The 17,900-nt window shown below is 42.4% G+C and overlaps 1 protein-coding gene across 6 annotated transcripts in view; it reads right to left on the bottom strand.

Moving 5' to 3' along the window:
- Positions 1–8,075: 8,075 nt before the first annotated feature.
- LOC135240042 (pre-B-cell leukemia transcription factor 3-like) overlaps positions 8,076–17,900 on the bottom strand; it is a 55,008-nt gene continuing 45,183 nt past the window's right edge. For all 6 annotated transcript variants that reach the window (XM_064309167.1, XM_064309165.1, XM_064309164.1 and 3 more), the window contains 4 exons: positions 13,840–14,005; positions 13,470–13,547; positions 13,059–13,150; positions 8,076–10,104 (listed from right to left, as the gene is read on the bottom strand). In XM_064309167.1, coding sequence (XP_064165237.1) covers positions 13,104–13,150; positions 13,470–13,547; positions 13,840–14,005 — 291 coding nt within the window. In that variant the 3' untranslated portion in view covers positions 8,076–10,104; positions 13,059–13,103. The remainder of the gene's footprint in view (positions 10,105–13,058; positions 13,151–13,469; positions 13,548–13,839; positions 14,006–17,900) is intronic.

The raw sequence follows: 17,900 nt of genomic DNA on the forward strand, positions 1-17,900 counted from the left end.
ACTGACCTTGGCAATAAGGAGATAATTAAATATCCTTAATGATCCTTCCTGAAAGATTCTACAGGCTCCGTGATGGACGGCCAGCCCGGGCACAATCACACTTAGCGCTGAGAGACTCCGGAGGGGTGAATTCGGAGGCAGCCGTTGGCTGAGCACCAGGAGCAGCAGCCTTCCACCCTGTGATACGGGACTGCAGATTAAACAGGCTGTAAATCATACATTAAACCCAATCACTTAACAGGCCTCTTACCTGACACTTAGGAACGCAGTGCATATACAGTAGATATAAATCCCTAATACATTGTTCATCATTTATAATACGATGTTGATGGTCAGTCAACAGTAATATGCGTTTGTTGTGAAAAAGAGGGAGCAGCCAGATTGAGAAAACTGCATTAGGTTATGATATTGATATACACTGGAGAAGTGGGAGTACATGCAACGTGACAATAATACTGGCTTTAGCCTTGTGTGTAATTTGTCAATCTGTAAACCCTCACCTCAAACAACAAATTATGCTCATTAACTTCAGTTGAAAATACAACAATTTGTTTTCTATGGAGGTATAACAGTTTTTATCACCTCCATAACCTGCACTATAAACCATTGTGTGCAATATACTTTATTAAACGTACTCCCCTCTGTTTTTTCTCTCTCTCTCACACACACACACACACACACACATTCATACATGCACACATCTGCAAATTAAAAGGGTAAGTTTAAAAAGATAAGTTTAAAAGTAAGATCTCCAATGGCACCACTCTGAAGGTATTGCAAGAATATTACAAATAATTACAAAATCACAGCAATGTGAGAGTATTATTCACATATAACACAGTAATAACCATAAAATTGCAGCAAAATGAGGATATTACTCGCATATAACACGGTAATAACCATAAAATCGCAGCAATATGAAGGTTTGATGCCTCTGGCCATCTGTCTCCCCTACAGTGTCTCTTTGTTTCTCTCTCCTTGTCTGTTTGTCTCCCCCCAGTCCAAATTCACCTCCCAATGGCTCCCTCTCTTATTCTGAGTCACGCTTGACGATGTGTCACTAATGCGAGGGCCACTCACAAGCGAGGGTGGGGGCAGGCATCGAGGCTATAGAGCCACAGAGAGCGTAAAAAGCAGCTTGCGTGTGGGACACACTCGTGGTCTGCTTCGGCCTCCCTGATCAGAATTTAGAAATAATGAGTCATCATCAATAATAAATCATCACCACTTTAAAGAATATCACTTAACCATTGGGCGCATAATTATGACCGCAGTTTAGATTGGTATTATCAGAACACTTTAATCAGCAGAGTTTGCTTTAGTTGAGACAGAATACAGAACTGCGATGACCATGATAACTGTCTGTTGAAAAGGTATGACATGGCAGTTAACCTACGTTTGAATGTGGTTAGCTCTGCCATGCTTTAACGACTCTGCTAAGGGCATTAAGCAGCGCAATGCATGCTGGGTCAGCACTGGCTTTTAAACCAGCGCTTTCATTTCCTCGTGATTGGGGGAGCCTCGGCGGGCCGAACAGCCACTCCCCCTCGCTGAAATTAGGCTCACTCAGGTCTGGGACAGCCCTTTTACGAGAGAGCGGTGCTCAGGAACGTGCAGAATGAGCGTTAATGAGTGGGCGGAGTAATTAGGAGGTGTAGTTTGCGATCGCTTATTTTATCCACCCTCGCCTCCTCCGTCCTCGCCTGACCTTGACCTCCTGGATGATGCAATTCTAACAGACGATATTACACCCATTACACAGCAGTGACTTAAACCAGGAGAGCCGCTCAGACGTGTCCTCAGGAACCCACGCTGACAGGACAGATCGCCTTACTGATGCCCTCCAACATCCCGCAAAAAACTCCCTCTTTCCTCCTCCCCTTCTCCTTTTCCATCTCGTTCTTTCCGTCTCATCCCTCATCTGATCTTTCTTTCATTCTCGCGATCGGGGTGAACAGTTTAATTGCGAGTGACCCCACGGTTCCTCTTGAGTTGGACATAACGGGGACGGAGGTGAACGCTGATGACATGCTACTGCTCTGGGGCGCCAGGGGGGGCGGGAGGGGCTGTGGGAGGAGCATCACAATCAATCAGCCCCTCACTTGACCTGCCGTCTGGGGTCTGATGGCGGTTGAAAGGTGATCGATACGCCCGTGCGGATGGTCCTCAGGGAGTCCGTCACCGAAAGGCAGAGGGAGAATTGATGATGGTGCGGGGTCGGTGGGGGGAGGAGGGGGGGGGGCGTCTTAATCCATGTCAACCCGCAGGACAATCCTGATCCTCAATCTGTGTCCTTATGAAGCCACATTTCCAGCACAATATAGATAGAGACCATTAACAAGTAATACATGCCCACAATTTGCATTATCTCTGAGATAAGACAGATTAGGGCCCAAATACATATATGTTTCAGTGTTGCGATGCTAGAATATGATCAGGTTTACCCTGCCAATTTCCTAACCTTCTTTGATCAACTGAAAGACAAAATCTCAGAGAAGATGTGCTGATATAGGAGCAGCTTTGCTCATGCCCTATCCTAACTCTATCCATTATAAGCTAAAATACAAGACTGATCAGAGATCAGTGCTCCGGGTTTGAAATGCATGATGAGGGTTTTGAATACAAAATGATTCCTTAATGTTGAGAAGTTTCCCTAATGCCAGCTCTGTCATCTGCATTCCACCTCGCAGTTATGAATCACCTGTGTGTCCACCTGTTCTCACACAGATGAATCACGAGTGAGTGGTGAGTCGATTCGGACTGGTCTCTACCTTCACACACCAGCACGAGCGCAGACAGGCCGACGCCTCCTTTCACACACTCGCGCAAATACACACAGACAGACGCCTTCGCAAAGCAGCGCACGGATAGACAGACATCTCCCTTCATAAAAAATGAAATGAAAAAAATCAACACTTTGGCAAACTGAGGTTGTTTGAGAGATTGCCCCCTTCTTTGCCGACATTTCTTGATGCATCACAGATTAATCACATAGCAGTCTCAGGGATCAAGAAAAAAACCATCAGTTAGCCAGACAGTTTGATGTCAGATTTAAAAAAAAAAAAAATCCTGAGCAATCTTTTTGATATATGTAAGTGTGTCCAGGTTCGTCGGGATTGACGTGAGATTTACCGCACCCTGGTGTGAATTATTGATGATTTTTGATCAGTAAATCAGATGACAGCGTGTATGCTAGTGCTGGCCAGAACAACTAGCAGTGTCCTGACCATCCTTTTCATTACTAGCATTCAGCGATCGCTCTTACCCAGAGCGACTTACAAGGCTAACACATTATTTAAAAGTAAAAGCATAGTCCCAACAGACACAACAGTAGACTGGTAAGACCTGTCAGGCACCCTATTGAACATTAAACCGAGCTATACAACAAAAGCAGAATCGCCCGAATCAGCATTAAACTACATTAAATGAACAACAGCAAAGGCCCACGATTTATGAAACCGAATTAGGAGTTAGGGCCAGGCCCACCGTGTGTCTCGCTCGTGCCCGGGACAAGACGATCTCAAAGTGCCCCCCGCCCCCCCACCCCACCCCTCCCACGTTCAGCTGTCCCTGAGTTCTATAAATACTTTTTAAAAACCTCGTAAATAGATTTTTAAAAAGTAATAAAATGTAAAACAAAAAACAAACGTTCTATACTGTCAGTGAGCCAGCCAAGTAACACAATAAAATATATTTCCTTTTCATTAATTGTTTTTCACACATTAGCCTACTCTCATGGGTGTGTTCAGTGACAGTCACGGTTCTTAATTAATCTGCACTGGCCTAGTCGAGGTAATTAGCAGAGACGGATGTGCGGCAGCAATTTCTGCGAAAACAGAAAAAGCATCAAATTAGCCTCGACTTCCTCATTAAAGCAGGCTAATCTCCTTTGTTGCCTGTGTTTATTCATTTGTATTTATATCCATCTGATTTACCCAGTTAAGCGCTTTCATTTTGTCAGTGTCGAGGCACCCAGCGAAACAAATTAATGAAGCGGCTAAATCTTTGCTTATCATTTTTCTTCCCATTATGTTCACCTTCGAAAATGTGGCAAAGGAGTGAACGGATATTTGTTATTTGTTGGGACAAAGACTAACGGTTGAACAGTTAGCTGAATGTCTGGTTGACCAGTAAATTATTCTAATATACAAATGCAATACAAAAAAATCAATGAGATTCTCAAAATTGCGTTATGGTCACAACATTTCTATGCCTGTTTTAAAATGCTTTCCCCCATTTTCAACCCCCTGATGTCCAATTTGTATTAATTTCTGTTTTTACACAAAACTTTCTCTTCTGTAATGCTAATAGAGCCTGAATATAGACATAAATTTAAGCAGGGGAAAAAATCCTGACTGTCCAACCATTTATTCCCAAGACTAGCATGGCACAAAGAGTGCTGAACTGCCAAAACACTGTCCTGATCACCCCTCTCTTTGTCCTCTCTCTTCCAGCCTCCCACCGGTCTGCCTTTGGAAGCTATTAACCTTCCAGAACATTCTCCAGACCAGGTTAATAAGGGCCCTGAGAGCAGGTCTGGGTCAGGGCCCAAGTGCCATTCCTCATGTCCACCCTGCTGCCTTTGCCCCTCCAGCTTCCGTAAAAGATGCTCAGAGGTGCATGTCCGCGAGGGGTCTCTGACCCGTATCTGTATCGCCCATAAAGACCATGCTCTGTGAAGGCAAAGGGGGGAAATTCAGTTTAGATTTATCTCAGGCGTTTTTAATGGATGGACTCTGGGACCAGTGGAACTGCTGTGCAGAAGAAAAAAAACCCAGGCTGGGAATCAGTCAACACTTGCCCTTCATTTTGACAATCAGCGAAAAGCAAGAATAGCTTTATTCATCACGAACATGGTTTGGCAAGTGAATTTCATTGATTCTTAACCGTAACTTGCCAGAGTGACTTTGTGAAGACAAAATGTAAGGCTTGCATTTACACGTTAGTCAAAGTTACGGACAAATGTTGATTAATCTACTGCACATGCACCAGTTTACACGTTTGAAAGGTGTGAAGTTAGAGAGAGAGACAGAAGAATTAAATGAGGAATGTGCTGACGCTTTGTCCAATAGGTACACACCTGGAGGAGGTACACACCTGGATTCGTGTCTGATGCCACCTGCAACACACACCAGAACTCCCAACAGGCCAGAAGTATCAAGACTGAAGTGCACAGATCAGCAATTCACACATTCCACTGGACCCTAGACGGGTGTGTTATTGCATGAAGGAGTTGTGTGTGTGTTTTATACCCGATGTCAAATCAGCTTCTCACCCCCTTGTTCTAACAGTGGGGAATCGCTCTGTAAAAGCGCGGTGAAAATGAGATTGTCAAATACCAAATAAAGACTGATTGATTTCTAATAATATTAACCCATTGGTCAATACTGTCACCGTATCAGGAGTGCTCTTGAAACACACACACCACGCAGACACGCGTGCGCACACACTCTGACGCGGTACAGCACAGAAAAACCCGTCTGGCGGTTGAAAAGCAGCACGCAGCAGTTTTTTGTCCGAGCACACTGGGTGTATTTGCTCCAGCCTCCATTTCCTGTCTGTGTCGCGGCGGCCTCCAGCTGTCCTGATTAATGGCCACCCCGCGAGAACACGGAGTGCGGTCTGTGACACTGCGGTCTGTGACACCGCTGGCGGCGGCTGGGCCTAATGTGACAGGAAGCACAAAGTCGTTAAACTGGAAATACGGCAAAGAGCGAGTATCAGGTGAGCTGGAGCAAGGAGAATACTTTCTATACACTGTAAAAAAAAAGGTTAATTTTTACAGTAAAATATTAGCAACTGGGTTGCCATAACTTATTAATAATATCATATTAATAACAGTAACAATATGTAAAGCAAATGGCATCAGGATGCATATCTAACAAATGTTAAATGTATTACTGTGGTTCACCATAAATAATACAATTACTTACATTCCAGTCGTTTATTATCTGGATCTTCACTATTTTCGACTTTCACTGTAAAATTCACAGACATTTTTACAGCGTATCAATACACTTAATGTAACTTAAGTCAGTTCAAAGTTGTAGAAAATTAGCTGAACTCTTAATTTCCTTGAGGGACAACTGCACACACACACCAAAAAGTTTTAAACAATTTTTCCCCCTTTCACATCCAGAATTTGCAAAGAGAGAGAATTGGAGCTTTGTGGCGCAATGTAACATGAAAAATGAAACACAAAAATGGCCACGCTAACAGCAAAACATTTTTGTCTTTCTCCTTTTGCCACCATCAATTTTGTTTATTGTTAAATTGGCTTTAAGTCAAAGCTATTCAATTTGGAAGGGGCACAGAAAAGCAATGACAAAATGTTGAAAATGTTAATGCTCAAACTATTCCTCTATTGCAATCCAACATGGCCCTTTGAACATAGAAACGGGAAATACATCAAGCCTGGCAGAAGATTACGTTTGATATTTCTCAGCATATGACCTCTGTCCTCATGAACGGTATCTTCCATTTATTTAATTGGTGCCAGGTCTGATCCGGCAGATAGCTAACATAATTAGGAATTTCCATAATTAATGGCATGCGTTATCATGCAAGAATGTCTTTAATTAACCCTTGAGTTATTGTACTCCTCTTCCTAAAGGACCAATAACGTATCTGTATTGTAAAGGTCTTCTTGAAATTCTTTTGCTGACTGAAACAGAAAGGAATAGTTGCATATCCCAAGGTGCATATGACTGCATTGGGAATCCTGGGCTAATTAAATAAAGCTGCATTTGTTCTTTTGCAGGCTTCAGAATTGCTACAGTTAACCTGGAATGGCTCTGCAGTGTTACGTTGCGCAGAAACCATTCGTTTTTTACCCAGTGTTCTATATTGCTATATCCACACATCAGCTTTAAAGCTGTGTAGAACGCAGGTGTCTATGGTTTAGAACGCGGATCAGCTGCTTATGACAAAAGCAGCACAATAATGGCAAATGGTGCATATTTGGCACAATAGAGCCATAACACCTACTGTAAATGAAATAAAGGACTTGGGGCTTGCAAACAGTTAGCCTTTTTTCTGCAATTAACGAACCCAGCCAAAATTTTAATCCTGGTGCAGCAACCGCAGTGTTTTGACGTGCATTAGTGTGTGTGTGTGAATGGGTACTTATGTAAATGTATGTCTGTCGTCCTTTATTTTACAGCATAATCACGCTTCCCCATTAGAGGAAAGGAGAAATGAATACAAGCCTTCCTGTTTGCATTTAGCTCTTGTCCCTGTTGATATTTGTACACTGAAGTGAAGGACCATTATGCTCATATGTTATTAGATTTGAAGTAGAACACGCGTTTCTCAATGCACGGTGCATCCTGTGTGGCTCACTTAAACGAATAGTATCTATCCTCAGCTGAACTCACAGAGCATGGCTCACTCTAATTGGCTGGCTAAATGAAATTTCCATATTTAATGGATAACCAGTGACCAGTACGAAAAGGCAGCTCACCAGAGTGAGACCGTGGAATCACAGGCGTCTGATAGGTCAGCCATATTTCATCAGCACTCCATTCCTGGCAGAGGGTGTACAGACACCCTCCCACTGAGTCCTGATCTTACATGAATATCATCTCTTCATGAAAGTAAATTATAATAGCCAATGTCAACTTACCCGTTCACTCTTCCCACAGGCCATCCCCCTTTAACAGCTATTTTTGTTAGCTGCACACGGGCTTTTCAGACTGGTAATTCACAGACTTTATTCGCTGACCTGGATAAAGTTTGATAATGCTCGCGAATGTCAGCCAGTGCTGCTTGGTTGGATGCCAGTCAGGCTGGGTATGGGTAAAATGTACAGAGAGGGCTGATCCTTCACTCTAAACCCCTGTCAAAAGCCTGAGGTTATTTTCAGGACCACGGACAGCGACAGCCTCACCCACAAGTGGCAAAAAACTGGCAGTTGGGCCTGAAGTGGCGCACAGCCTTCATCAGGGTTCATGCCAAAGGACAGCACAGTGTACATTTACAGAAAAACTTCTGAACACAGCACATGTTGAGCAATCTTACAGGCTAACACGGATTTGAGTGCACAGCTGAAGCCTTTCGAAAGGAATATGCACCTATCATGAAAAAAAAAACATTATTTATTCATGTTGGAAACTGCACATAGCTACTGTACCACAAGGAAGACTTCTCAGTCCAGGGTGTAGTCCGCTTAGAAACAAACTTAAAAACTGTTTTTAATACATTAGAATCACTTTCACAAACCATCTTCTTAGGACTTAATAAATTTGAGAATTGCATACAATACAAAAAAGAAGCAAGAGATCTCTCTCCCCGTCAGACAGGGCCTGAAATATACAGTTCCAAATGCTGAAACTGACTATGCATCTCTCTCCATTAACAGATTTCTATGGATTAGTTACAAGTTCGGCAAACATTCATTGATATTTACAACAGTTTTTACTGTTTAGTGTTTTATGACCAATATCTTCCTCTCTTTCCTCTGTACCTACGGCAAATACAGCCCTCCCTTTTCACCGCGGTCTTGTTTTTCATTTAAAAATCGCAATAATTCTCATGAAAAAGGATTCAAATATACATTAGATTATATGAAAGTATACACAAAACAGCTTATAAGATGCCAAAAAATAAAGCTAAAGAAAAATAAAAAATTTAACTGATACAAAAAAATAAGGGTAGTGATATTGTTTAGAGGTAGCTAGAAAAAGTGAGCACTCCAGGATATAGGTCATGTTGAAATTCTATTGGTTTATAATATTACTGCATGAGGTAATAAAGGGGTGTTTTGATTGGGGGGATATTTACTCTTAAGCTGCATTTCATACAAGAGCCAAGTGAGATCTGTGTCTTCAGTCAACAAGAGGACAAAGTAAAATCATTACTTCTTTTTACTAATATTTATTACTATTTTTATCTTTTGACAATAATATAACTGAAACTGAAACGTAACATGAAAAAGATTATTTCATGTAATGTGCGGAGTCAAGTCAAGCTGAATTCAGAAGGATTTCTCAAGGACCTAAGTGAGTCTGACATACTGCAAACCAGTGACTACAAGGCATATATAAAAAAAGTCATTTGATACATGTTTATCAAAGCTGCCAGTAATAGTAATATTGTAGTGCTCTAAATGCACAAACTATCACAGAGTATCAGGAAGCTGTCCTTGTGCACTGATATTTTCCGAAAAGCAGGTGCTAGTTAAAATAACAACTCTTAAAACCACTTGGGTAAATAAACTAGCCATTCCCAGTACATATGTAGCAATCAAACCAGGTGTGAAATAACAGTAACGGTATGTAACATATTGTTTAAAGAATGGATCCCAAGTCAATGTGCCAGAGAGCCACATGGTCTGCTGGATTTTGTTGTCACTTTAAAATCAGAAACCAATTAAAGCCCAAGAAAGGAAATGAGCTGGGTCAAAATGATGTAATCAGCTGCTTTAATTAATCAGTTAAATAAAAACTTAATAAAACATAAACCAGCAGACCTCTCAGCTCTTCAGGACCAGTGTTGCAGGCCCCTGACCCATAGAACAAGGTGAGTAGGACCATACAGTTATTTTATAACCAGAGAATGTGAGGATTTTTTGTCAAAAAAGGTTGACACGACAGAGCGTTAATCCAATGGAAGGACAAGTGCTTCAGGGCCAGGGCCTCTGCGATGGATATTTCTCTTTGTCACAGATTTTCATCGAATAATCTACACGAATGACACCTTCAAAATGAAAACCAGAGCCAGTCCTGACAGTTTCATATACCAATATAGAGATGTACACCTTTATATCCATTTAGGTACATGTATAAAAAAAGTGCCTTTCTGAAAAAATATGCAGGGTTCAGGAGAAAGCGGCAACGGAGGCGGAATGAGGTCCCTCCACGGAAAGTTCCAGAAACAGCAGGGTCCAAAGGGGTGGATAAGCGCTATAGGACAGGGTCAAGGTTCCAGAGTCAGAAGGGGATACTATGCTAAAGATGTGGCTTCCCTGATTGGTCAGTAAATGCTAGTCAGTGCCCTACTGCTTGGGGAGAGAATGCCACAGGGAAGAAGATGTTCTGAGGTATTGGTGCTCCCGCCTCCTTCTGCAGCGTCTGATTGGTTGTGCCATGCCACACCGCTGCTAGCCTAAGGAGACAAAGGACAGAAAAAACAGTGAATTGAAGCTACAGCATACACATCTCACGCAGAGATCATCATCGTTCATTCTTCACAACAAAAGAGCAATTTAGACATTTCTACAGATATCGAGTAATATGAGAACATGATCAGCCGACCTGGGTTAAACTCTGTAAAAAAAAAAATTAACGTAATAAAAACCAAAGTGACACCATATTGGTGGAACCCTAATAACGTGGTGCTTTCTTGTCTTGTATGTTCTCATTTTCCCACTTATTTGTTTATCCGTTTATTGTTTGCTGAATCCATTAAATACACAATTTAATCAATGTGATCACTTGGAGCCAATCCTTGTTCGCTCACAGACAACCCAACACATCTGTAGCCTTTGGATTTCTGTGATATCAACACTGTCACAGTGTTTTCTGAGGGCCATTTCATGGCTGACGTCCATGGTAAATTCTCAGAGCCAGTGAACCCTTTAACAATGACTTTCTAGTAGTCCAAACCTGGGCTTGTATTCATCAAGCATCTGAGGAGGAGCACTGGTCTGTGATCAGCTTTGCCCGTTTGCTCATAACGAATTAGGTTAGGACATGAAATTGGGACGCCTGATCCCAGGTCAGTGGTCCTAAATCTCAGCCCTGGTCAGCAGAGAAGGGGCTGATGGGAGAATGAGTATTATTAAACTGCAAACGGGGTGCAGCTCACTTGATCTGAACCGATAAAAGCCTCTTTCCGCAGAATGCCAAGTCACGATTCGGTCAGACAAGTGAAATTACAGGAGCTCCAGCCTATTGTAGGGTTTGTGATGCTCTACGCTCCCATCTTCATTTTATGGGTAAACCCCACATAAACCTCTCCATTTACAGCACCACATCAGAGAACTGAGAAAGGTGTTTAAAGGAAGGATCTATCTCTAACCATCACCTCCTACAGGGGAGAAAAACACATTTTATCAATATATTTCTCACTTAAAACATAATATTTTTGACATATGGATATCAAGATGTATTGCATATAACAGGCCATTTATTTGCGTGTTTTCCTTAAGTGCGGTTCCAGTATACAGCATCACGTAAAATTTTATGAATAATTAATTCAACATTACACTTCTAATTATGCATAGTGACAATACATGAATTGGCAGTACATAACATATTCTCATCAGGCGTTGTGTTTTAATATATCTTAAACTCATTTCATTATTTCAACATTTCAGTATCACACCATTTTTTTTATTTTAATATCACAAAATGATTCATTTATTCATGATCAAAGCAATCACCATCTATGGTGAAATATAGCTGATGTATCTACACTGTCATCTGTGCGCACTGCCTTCATTCACTCTTTAGCATACATAAGTTAAACATCACCGATTTAAAATCTGACATTGTTAATGTTACTAATAATATTTACATTTCTTTGAAATTAGCAAACTATTGAAAAAGCAGCCCGTGTCTGGATATAAAACATGGAATGAGAATATTTTTTGGGGGAAAATGGATGAAGGGAATGAGACGTTCTAAAATGAAAAAATAAAAGGGTTGTAAAGTATCCCTCCACTAAGACGGGAGAATGTTTTTGTGAGAAAGGGAAACCGCACAAGGCATTATGGGTATCTGAGCCATGTGAGACAGCCAAGACACATATATATCCCATTTTCTGATTTTATCGGAAGGAAGGATTCAGATTCTCTTTCTGTCACGTTCTCCTTCCTTCTGTCCTGCTCTTTTTTTATTGCTTATCTCTCCTTATCTTTTCCTGTTTTTTTTGTCTGCTTGAATTCAGTCAAACACAAAAAAGACTTAAGAAAGAAGTAAACTCTGCCAGAGCACAGAAATTCGCTACAGATCAACAAACCGCAGCAACATAAAATGCGTAACATTTAGATGTGTTCATGATGCACACACGTGCAAAAACCGATTTCATACCCATTAGCGAGGAGCATCGCAAATGCCAACAGATCATAACATGGAAATGTTATAAGCCATGCCTTTTATCTCTATTTGAATATTTTTATTTTGCTCAGTTTCTCTCTTCCCCATATCTCTTTATATTTCTCGGTACATAGACATTTCTCGCTATATGTATTTATGTATTTCTCTCTAATACATTTAATCTTTCCCCCGGCAGGTTCAGATTGCGCTCTGCCGTATATGAAAGAGTCTTATCGGACTCCTGCGTGTCTGTTACAGACCACAGGCAGCCTCCGTTTCATATTTCATCACCGCAGACGAGGGTACAGCCGATCCTCCGAAGCTCCCCAAAGCCGTTAATCGAAAACGCGGATACGCGACTAAAGGCCCCCTTTCTCAAAGTCAGCCTCGTTCACGGTCTGCAATAATGAAAACGCCCGTAAAATGAAAATCTGCCGGGGTGTTTTCATTTACATCTCTCTCTCGCTCTCTTTCTCTCTCTCTCTCTCGCCTAGTGTGAGTTCGTACGAGCTGATATTTCTATCCTTTGATGGTAGGGAAGGCAGGCGTTGCCAGGTCTGTGCTTTATCCCTCCTGTCACGCGCTTGCTCCGGCTAGAAGTAGCTCAATCACGCAGGCGCCCCCGCTGAATGGGTTTCAGGAGGCGCTGTGAGCCCAGGAGATCAGCCCAGCTATTAATCCCGGTGATGAGGGGGATATTGGCAGGGTGTGGAATAGGCTGCTCATTTTTCCAACAGCTCCGAAAATTACATTTTAGCCTCTCAATTATCTGTAGTATAACTTTTTTTTTTTTACAATTAAGACAAACACAAAGACATAAAATCAGATAAAGGTATAACAAGAGAAAACAAGCAACTGAGCAATAACAACAGCAGTTGCATGGTAAAACAACTTCACTGATGCTCATATACAACACTAATGCAAATGTCAGCTCTTCTTTTTTTGTTTAACTGGAATTAAGAAACAATATAAACTATATTCACATGGATGAATATCAATAATGATCATAGTCAAACTCACATTTGAGTTGTGTGGACCACACAGAATAGCGCCCCCTGCAGGCTGTCACTGTATCCTGCCATCCGGCTGAAAGCATGCTGTGGGGTACGCACCTGGAAGGGAAGACAGCGGGAGAGGGTGGCCACACCCATCAGACCAGCCAGCCAATGGGAGAACAGGCCTCAAAGCTTTCATTCCCCCAACACGGATAATAACAGTTGTGAGATCACTTCATTGGTATGAAATGGAGATTGCTACTTTCTGGAGACCTACAAGGGTGACCCGACTTATAGCCAGAATTAATCCACTTATCACTGTTGATGTTGTTCTGCTGGTTGTTGGTTGCCTCCTAAATTAAGAAAGGGTGTAACAAATAAACGGAGATTTAAAAGACGGATAAGCTGTGGCAAAGGTTAGAGGGAGACTGCTTACCTGTGAACATGCTGGATAAGAGGTTGCTTTTGCTGTCTGTGGAGTCCAACTGAAAGTCCTCATCCTTCATCTGGAACCCTGCAAGCGAGATGACAGCACAGGAAATGGCTCATCATATGGGAAGCAGAGGAAATGGCAGATCACTAGGACAGCACAGGAAATGGATGATCACGCAGACAATGGCCGATCACAGGGATAAACACGAAATGGCTGATCACATGACAACGCAGAAAATAAAAAAGTGTGTGATTTAATGATGTTTTAGTGGTATGTGTGCGCACATAACATATATTTCTTCCAGGGAGGTATGCATTTATTCCATGGTGTGTGAGTCTGTGCATACACGTAAGAGCGGTGTGGGCAGGCCTACCGGAATTGGGTGTGGCAGGGGAGTTGGTCTGGCTGTTCTGTACTGCTGCAGCCACTGCATGAGCAGCAGTCACTGCTGTTTTGGCGGCGTAGAGGTTGGCTTCCTCCTGGAACTTTCCGATGTTCTTCTTGTACCGGATCCTCTTGTTACCAAACCAGTTAGACACCTGGCACAGGGTTTGGGGGGGGGGGGGGGGCAAAGGGAGGAGCAAAGAAAGAAGTGAAGGAATCAGACATGAAAGGAGACATGATGTTGCATGTAGTGTCACTGTTTCGATATTCACATCTTTTGCAGGGGGCTGCTCCATCTTTGGCAGTGACATCCCCAAAGAACCGTGACTAATAAAACAGTATTTGTGATTGGCCAACATGCTGCTTCAGCCATTTGACAAGAGAAGGGCAGTATGACTGCTTAACTTCAGCAGTTTTACATGAGAAAGGTACAGGGCAGTATGGCTGCTTAGCTTCAGCAGTTCTACATGAGAAGGGTACAGGGCAGTATGGCTGCTTAGCTTCAGCAGTTCTACATGAGAATGGTACAGGGCAATATGGCTGCTTAGCTTCAGCAGTTTTACATGAGAAGGGTACAGGGCAATATGGCTGCTTAGCTTCAGAAGTTTTACATGAGAAGGATACAGGGCGGTATGGCTGCTTAGCTTCAGCAGTTTTACATGAGAATGGTACAGGGCAGTATGGCTGCTTAGCTTCAGCAGTTTTACATGAGAATGGTACAGGGCGGTATGGCTGCTTAGCTTCAGCAGTTTTACATGAGAATGGTACAGGGCAGTATGGCTGCTTAGCTTCAGCAGTTTTACATGAGAAGGGTACAGGGCAGTATGGCTGCTTAGCTTCAGCAGTTTTACATGAGAATGGTACAGGGCAGTATGGCTGCTTAGCTTCAGCAGTTCTACATGAGAATGGTACAGGGCGGTATGGCTGCTTAGCTTCAGCAGTTTTACATGAGAATGGTACAGGGCAGTATGGCTGCTTAGCTTCAGCAGTTTTACATGAGAAGGGTACAGGGTGAAATGGTCGTTGGCAATCCTCAGAACGTGTGTTTTCAAAATACAGAAAACACACACACACCACAATTACCAACCAGATTTTCAGTTTATAATATAATTCCTTTCAATGTATTTATGATATCCTGATATTGTTCATTATGGGTTATACCAGTAATCATAGCACAGTACAGTATAAATATAACAATTGAAACTGAATGTACACAGAATATATCTTTAAAAATATGTATCCTGTAAATATAATCGTATATCCTGTAGAAAAATAAATAAATACAGAGCCATTCTATCCAGGTGATTAGACAAGTCAAGAGACATTTTCTGTTACTACAAAAAAACATATACTGGGTATATATGCTTCCTTTTTAATTTTGACATGCTGTAGATATCAGTCTGGATGCCTTACGCCTTCACATTCTAGGAAATATTCAGATACACGCAAGAAAACACCTCGCAGCACAGCAGCGTGTTAGCCGTCTAAATATACATCAAACAAACCGAAAAGAGCATTTTCTTCGGTTGTGGTTTTTCCCTGTCAGACGCGGGCGCGGATGTGAAGGCTACGTGTCGCAGCGCCCCCTGCGTCCTCCGCACGCGGCTGTCAGTCAGCGCGGGACCTCGCAGGTACAGCCCGTCACACCAGCGCTCCTGCGGAACGGGGCGTGGGACAGAGCCCGAATCCCTGACAGGAGCGCTTAAAGTTACTGACAGGATGCACGGGGACGGCGGCAGGGGCGTTCGGCTCTCAGCTGTGATCCTACCGTTTGGATCACGTGACCTCTGAGAATACATGAATTACGTGCGGTTTCTTTGGCATCGAAATAGAAGATGTCTCATCTCAAACACGCTGTGAGATGGTAATCTTAAACCTCCGGGTAGATAATAATAGAAACGGCGGATTTCAGTAAATTAGGTCGGAATAAAAATAAATGCAAGTGTCGATGCCCAGCTATTGGTGAGACAAGCTGGCAGCTCCAGACTGCTGAAGCTAATTATGGAGGTTTTACTGACAGATTTGTAACAGAAGCTGGACATATGATGGTAATATGTAACCACCGCACACGCGTGCATGCCAATGCGACATGTGTGATATGAGTACAGCTGGGAATGGGGGACTCAACACAAACACTGCTGTTTACGTAAAAGGGTGAAACATATATGCACCTCTTAGGTCACTCAGACTGTCCATGCCAGTATAGGCAGTATAACAGGGGTCTGCAGTCTTATCCGAAAAGGGTCGGTGTGGGTGCAAGTTTTTGTTTTAGCCCAGCACTACGACACCTGATTGAAGAAATTAACAAATCACAGTCTTCAATCAAGACCTTAATAAGTAGAATCAGGTGTCTTATTGCTGGGCTAATACAAAAACCTGCACCAACACAAGCCATTTTCAGATAAGAGTGAAGACCCCTGCAGTATAATGATAAGATTGTATTAAAGGTAGTGCAGTGGTCAGTTGCCAAGAGCTGCCGCGAAAACACAGATTTTCCTTAAATTGCTAGTCCTGGGCTAGGCGCAGAAATTGACCTCTTTGGTTTGGAACTTGGCTCCTGAAACAAGACCTGAACCATGCTGATCACAATTCTGAACCAGACTGTAATGCAATCAGAATTGTTTCTAGTTTTTGAACAACCACTGAGAAAAGGGGCAGAGGACCTCATTGGACCAACCATGGTGCAACATGAATATTCCTCTCCACTGTAATTACAGCACTTCACCACTGTATGGTGTTGCAAGCTCAGCTCAGCTCAGCCCACAGACTGGTAGGTTCACAACAGTACTATAAATGCACTCACTGCAACACATCCCAGGTTCACTTCAACCAGCCTCTTCCTCAAACACATACACACTATAGCCAAACAATCAAGCAACACTAGACTACTGGTAAGAAAATTATAACCAGAAATACACTAGTTACCATAAGATCATGGGTTAAAATCCCTGAGGGACTATGTGCCACATCCTCTAAAAGGCATACGGTAAAGTGTTTCATAACTTTCAATGTTAGAGAATACAGTGCTCATTAGCTGGTTTGTCTAACAAATCTGTGTCAAAAGTGGACTCACAACTGGGCTGTCTGGCCTTTGTGACATCATAAATAGGTTGCATAACGGCAAGGCCTTCTTGATTCACAAGAACCCATTCAGCAAGTCACAGAAGCCAGACCATCCAGTCTAGTCTAGAGAATCTGTGGTGACAGCCAAACTCATGACGGGAGACTCTGGCCTCTGTGATGTCATAAAGGGTCACTAATCAGTGTTGTGTTCATGACTGATAAAAACTAGACAGTGAGGACATTCTCTGTTAATGGCAGCTATGGAGACCCGTAAACCAGGGGTTCCCAAACTTTCTGAGCCTGTAACAAACTTGACAAGTAAATATATTTTCGATGGCACACCCCTTATTATAATGCAGCATATGCACATACACATATGCAATTAAAATGTTAACATATACTATGTCAAAACAGGTATACATACACTGTAACCTCAGACTTTTTAGGCTTTTTTAGGCTTCCTTGCTCTAACTATTGCGGTGCAATTTTAAATTACACGTCTCACGTACTATATACTATAACTATAGTGAACGTAAAATGAAATGCATTTATATACATACACCCAATTTCACAATTTTCAAACCAATTCCACAGCCCATCGGGCATTCCGTCCCATTGATTGGGAACCACAGCCTACTTCAGGCTCCATTTTAAACGAAGCACCAGAGTTCATCTCAGTGGTGCCAGGTGCACTGCAATACCACACATTTACCTCCAGTTACTGTTCTGCTAAATGCACAACAGCCTTGATAAAAGAAAGTTACATTCATTCAAACTGTGAACAAGCGGGGCTCGGAGACTGTCTCTCCCCTGCAATGAGAAACAATGGCAGGAATGCCCCCTGCGAAGGAATTATCAACTTCACAGCATTTTAACGAGGTAAAATATGAATTGACAGGTGAGAGTTCACACCAACACAGTGCAAACAAACAAATACGGGTGCCAGTAGCTACATCAGCACACTGGAGTTCTACAGTTACAGACAAA

Source organism: Anguilla rostrata, chromosome 14 (assembly GCF_018555375.3).
Source record: "Anguilla rostrata isolate EN2019 chromosome 14, ASM1855537v3, whole genome shotgun sequence".
Lineage (NCBI taxonomy): Eukaryota > Metazoa > Chordata > Actinopteri > Anguilliformes > Anguillidae > Anguilla > Anguilla rostrata.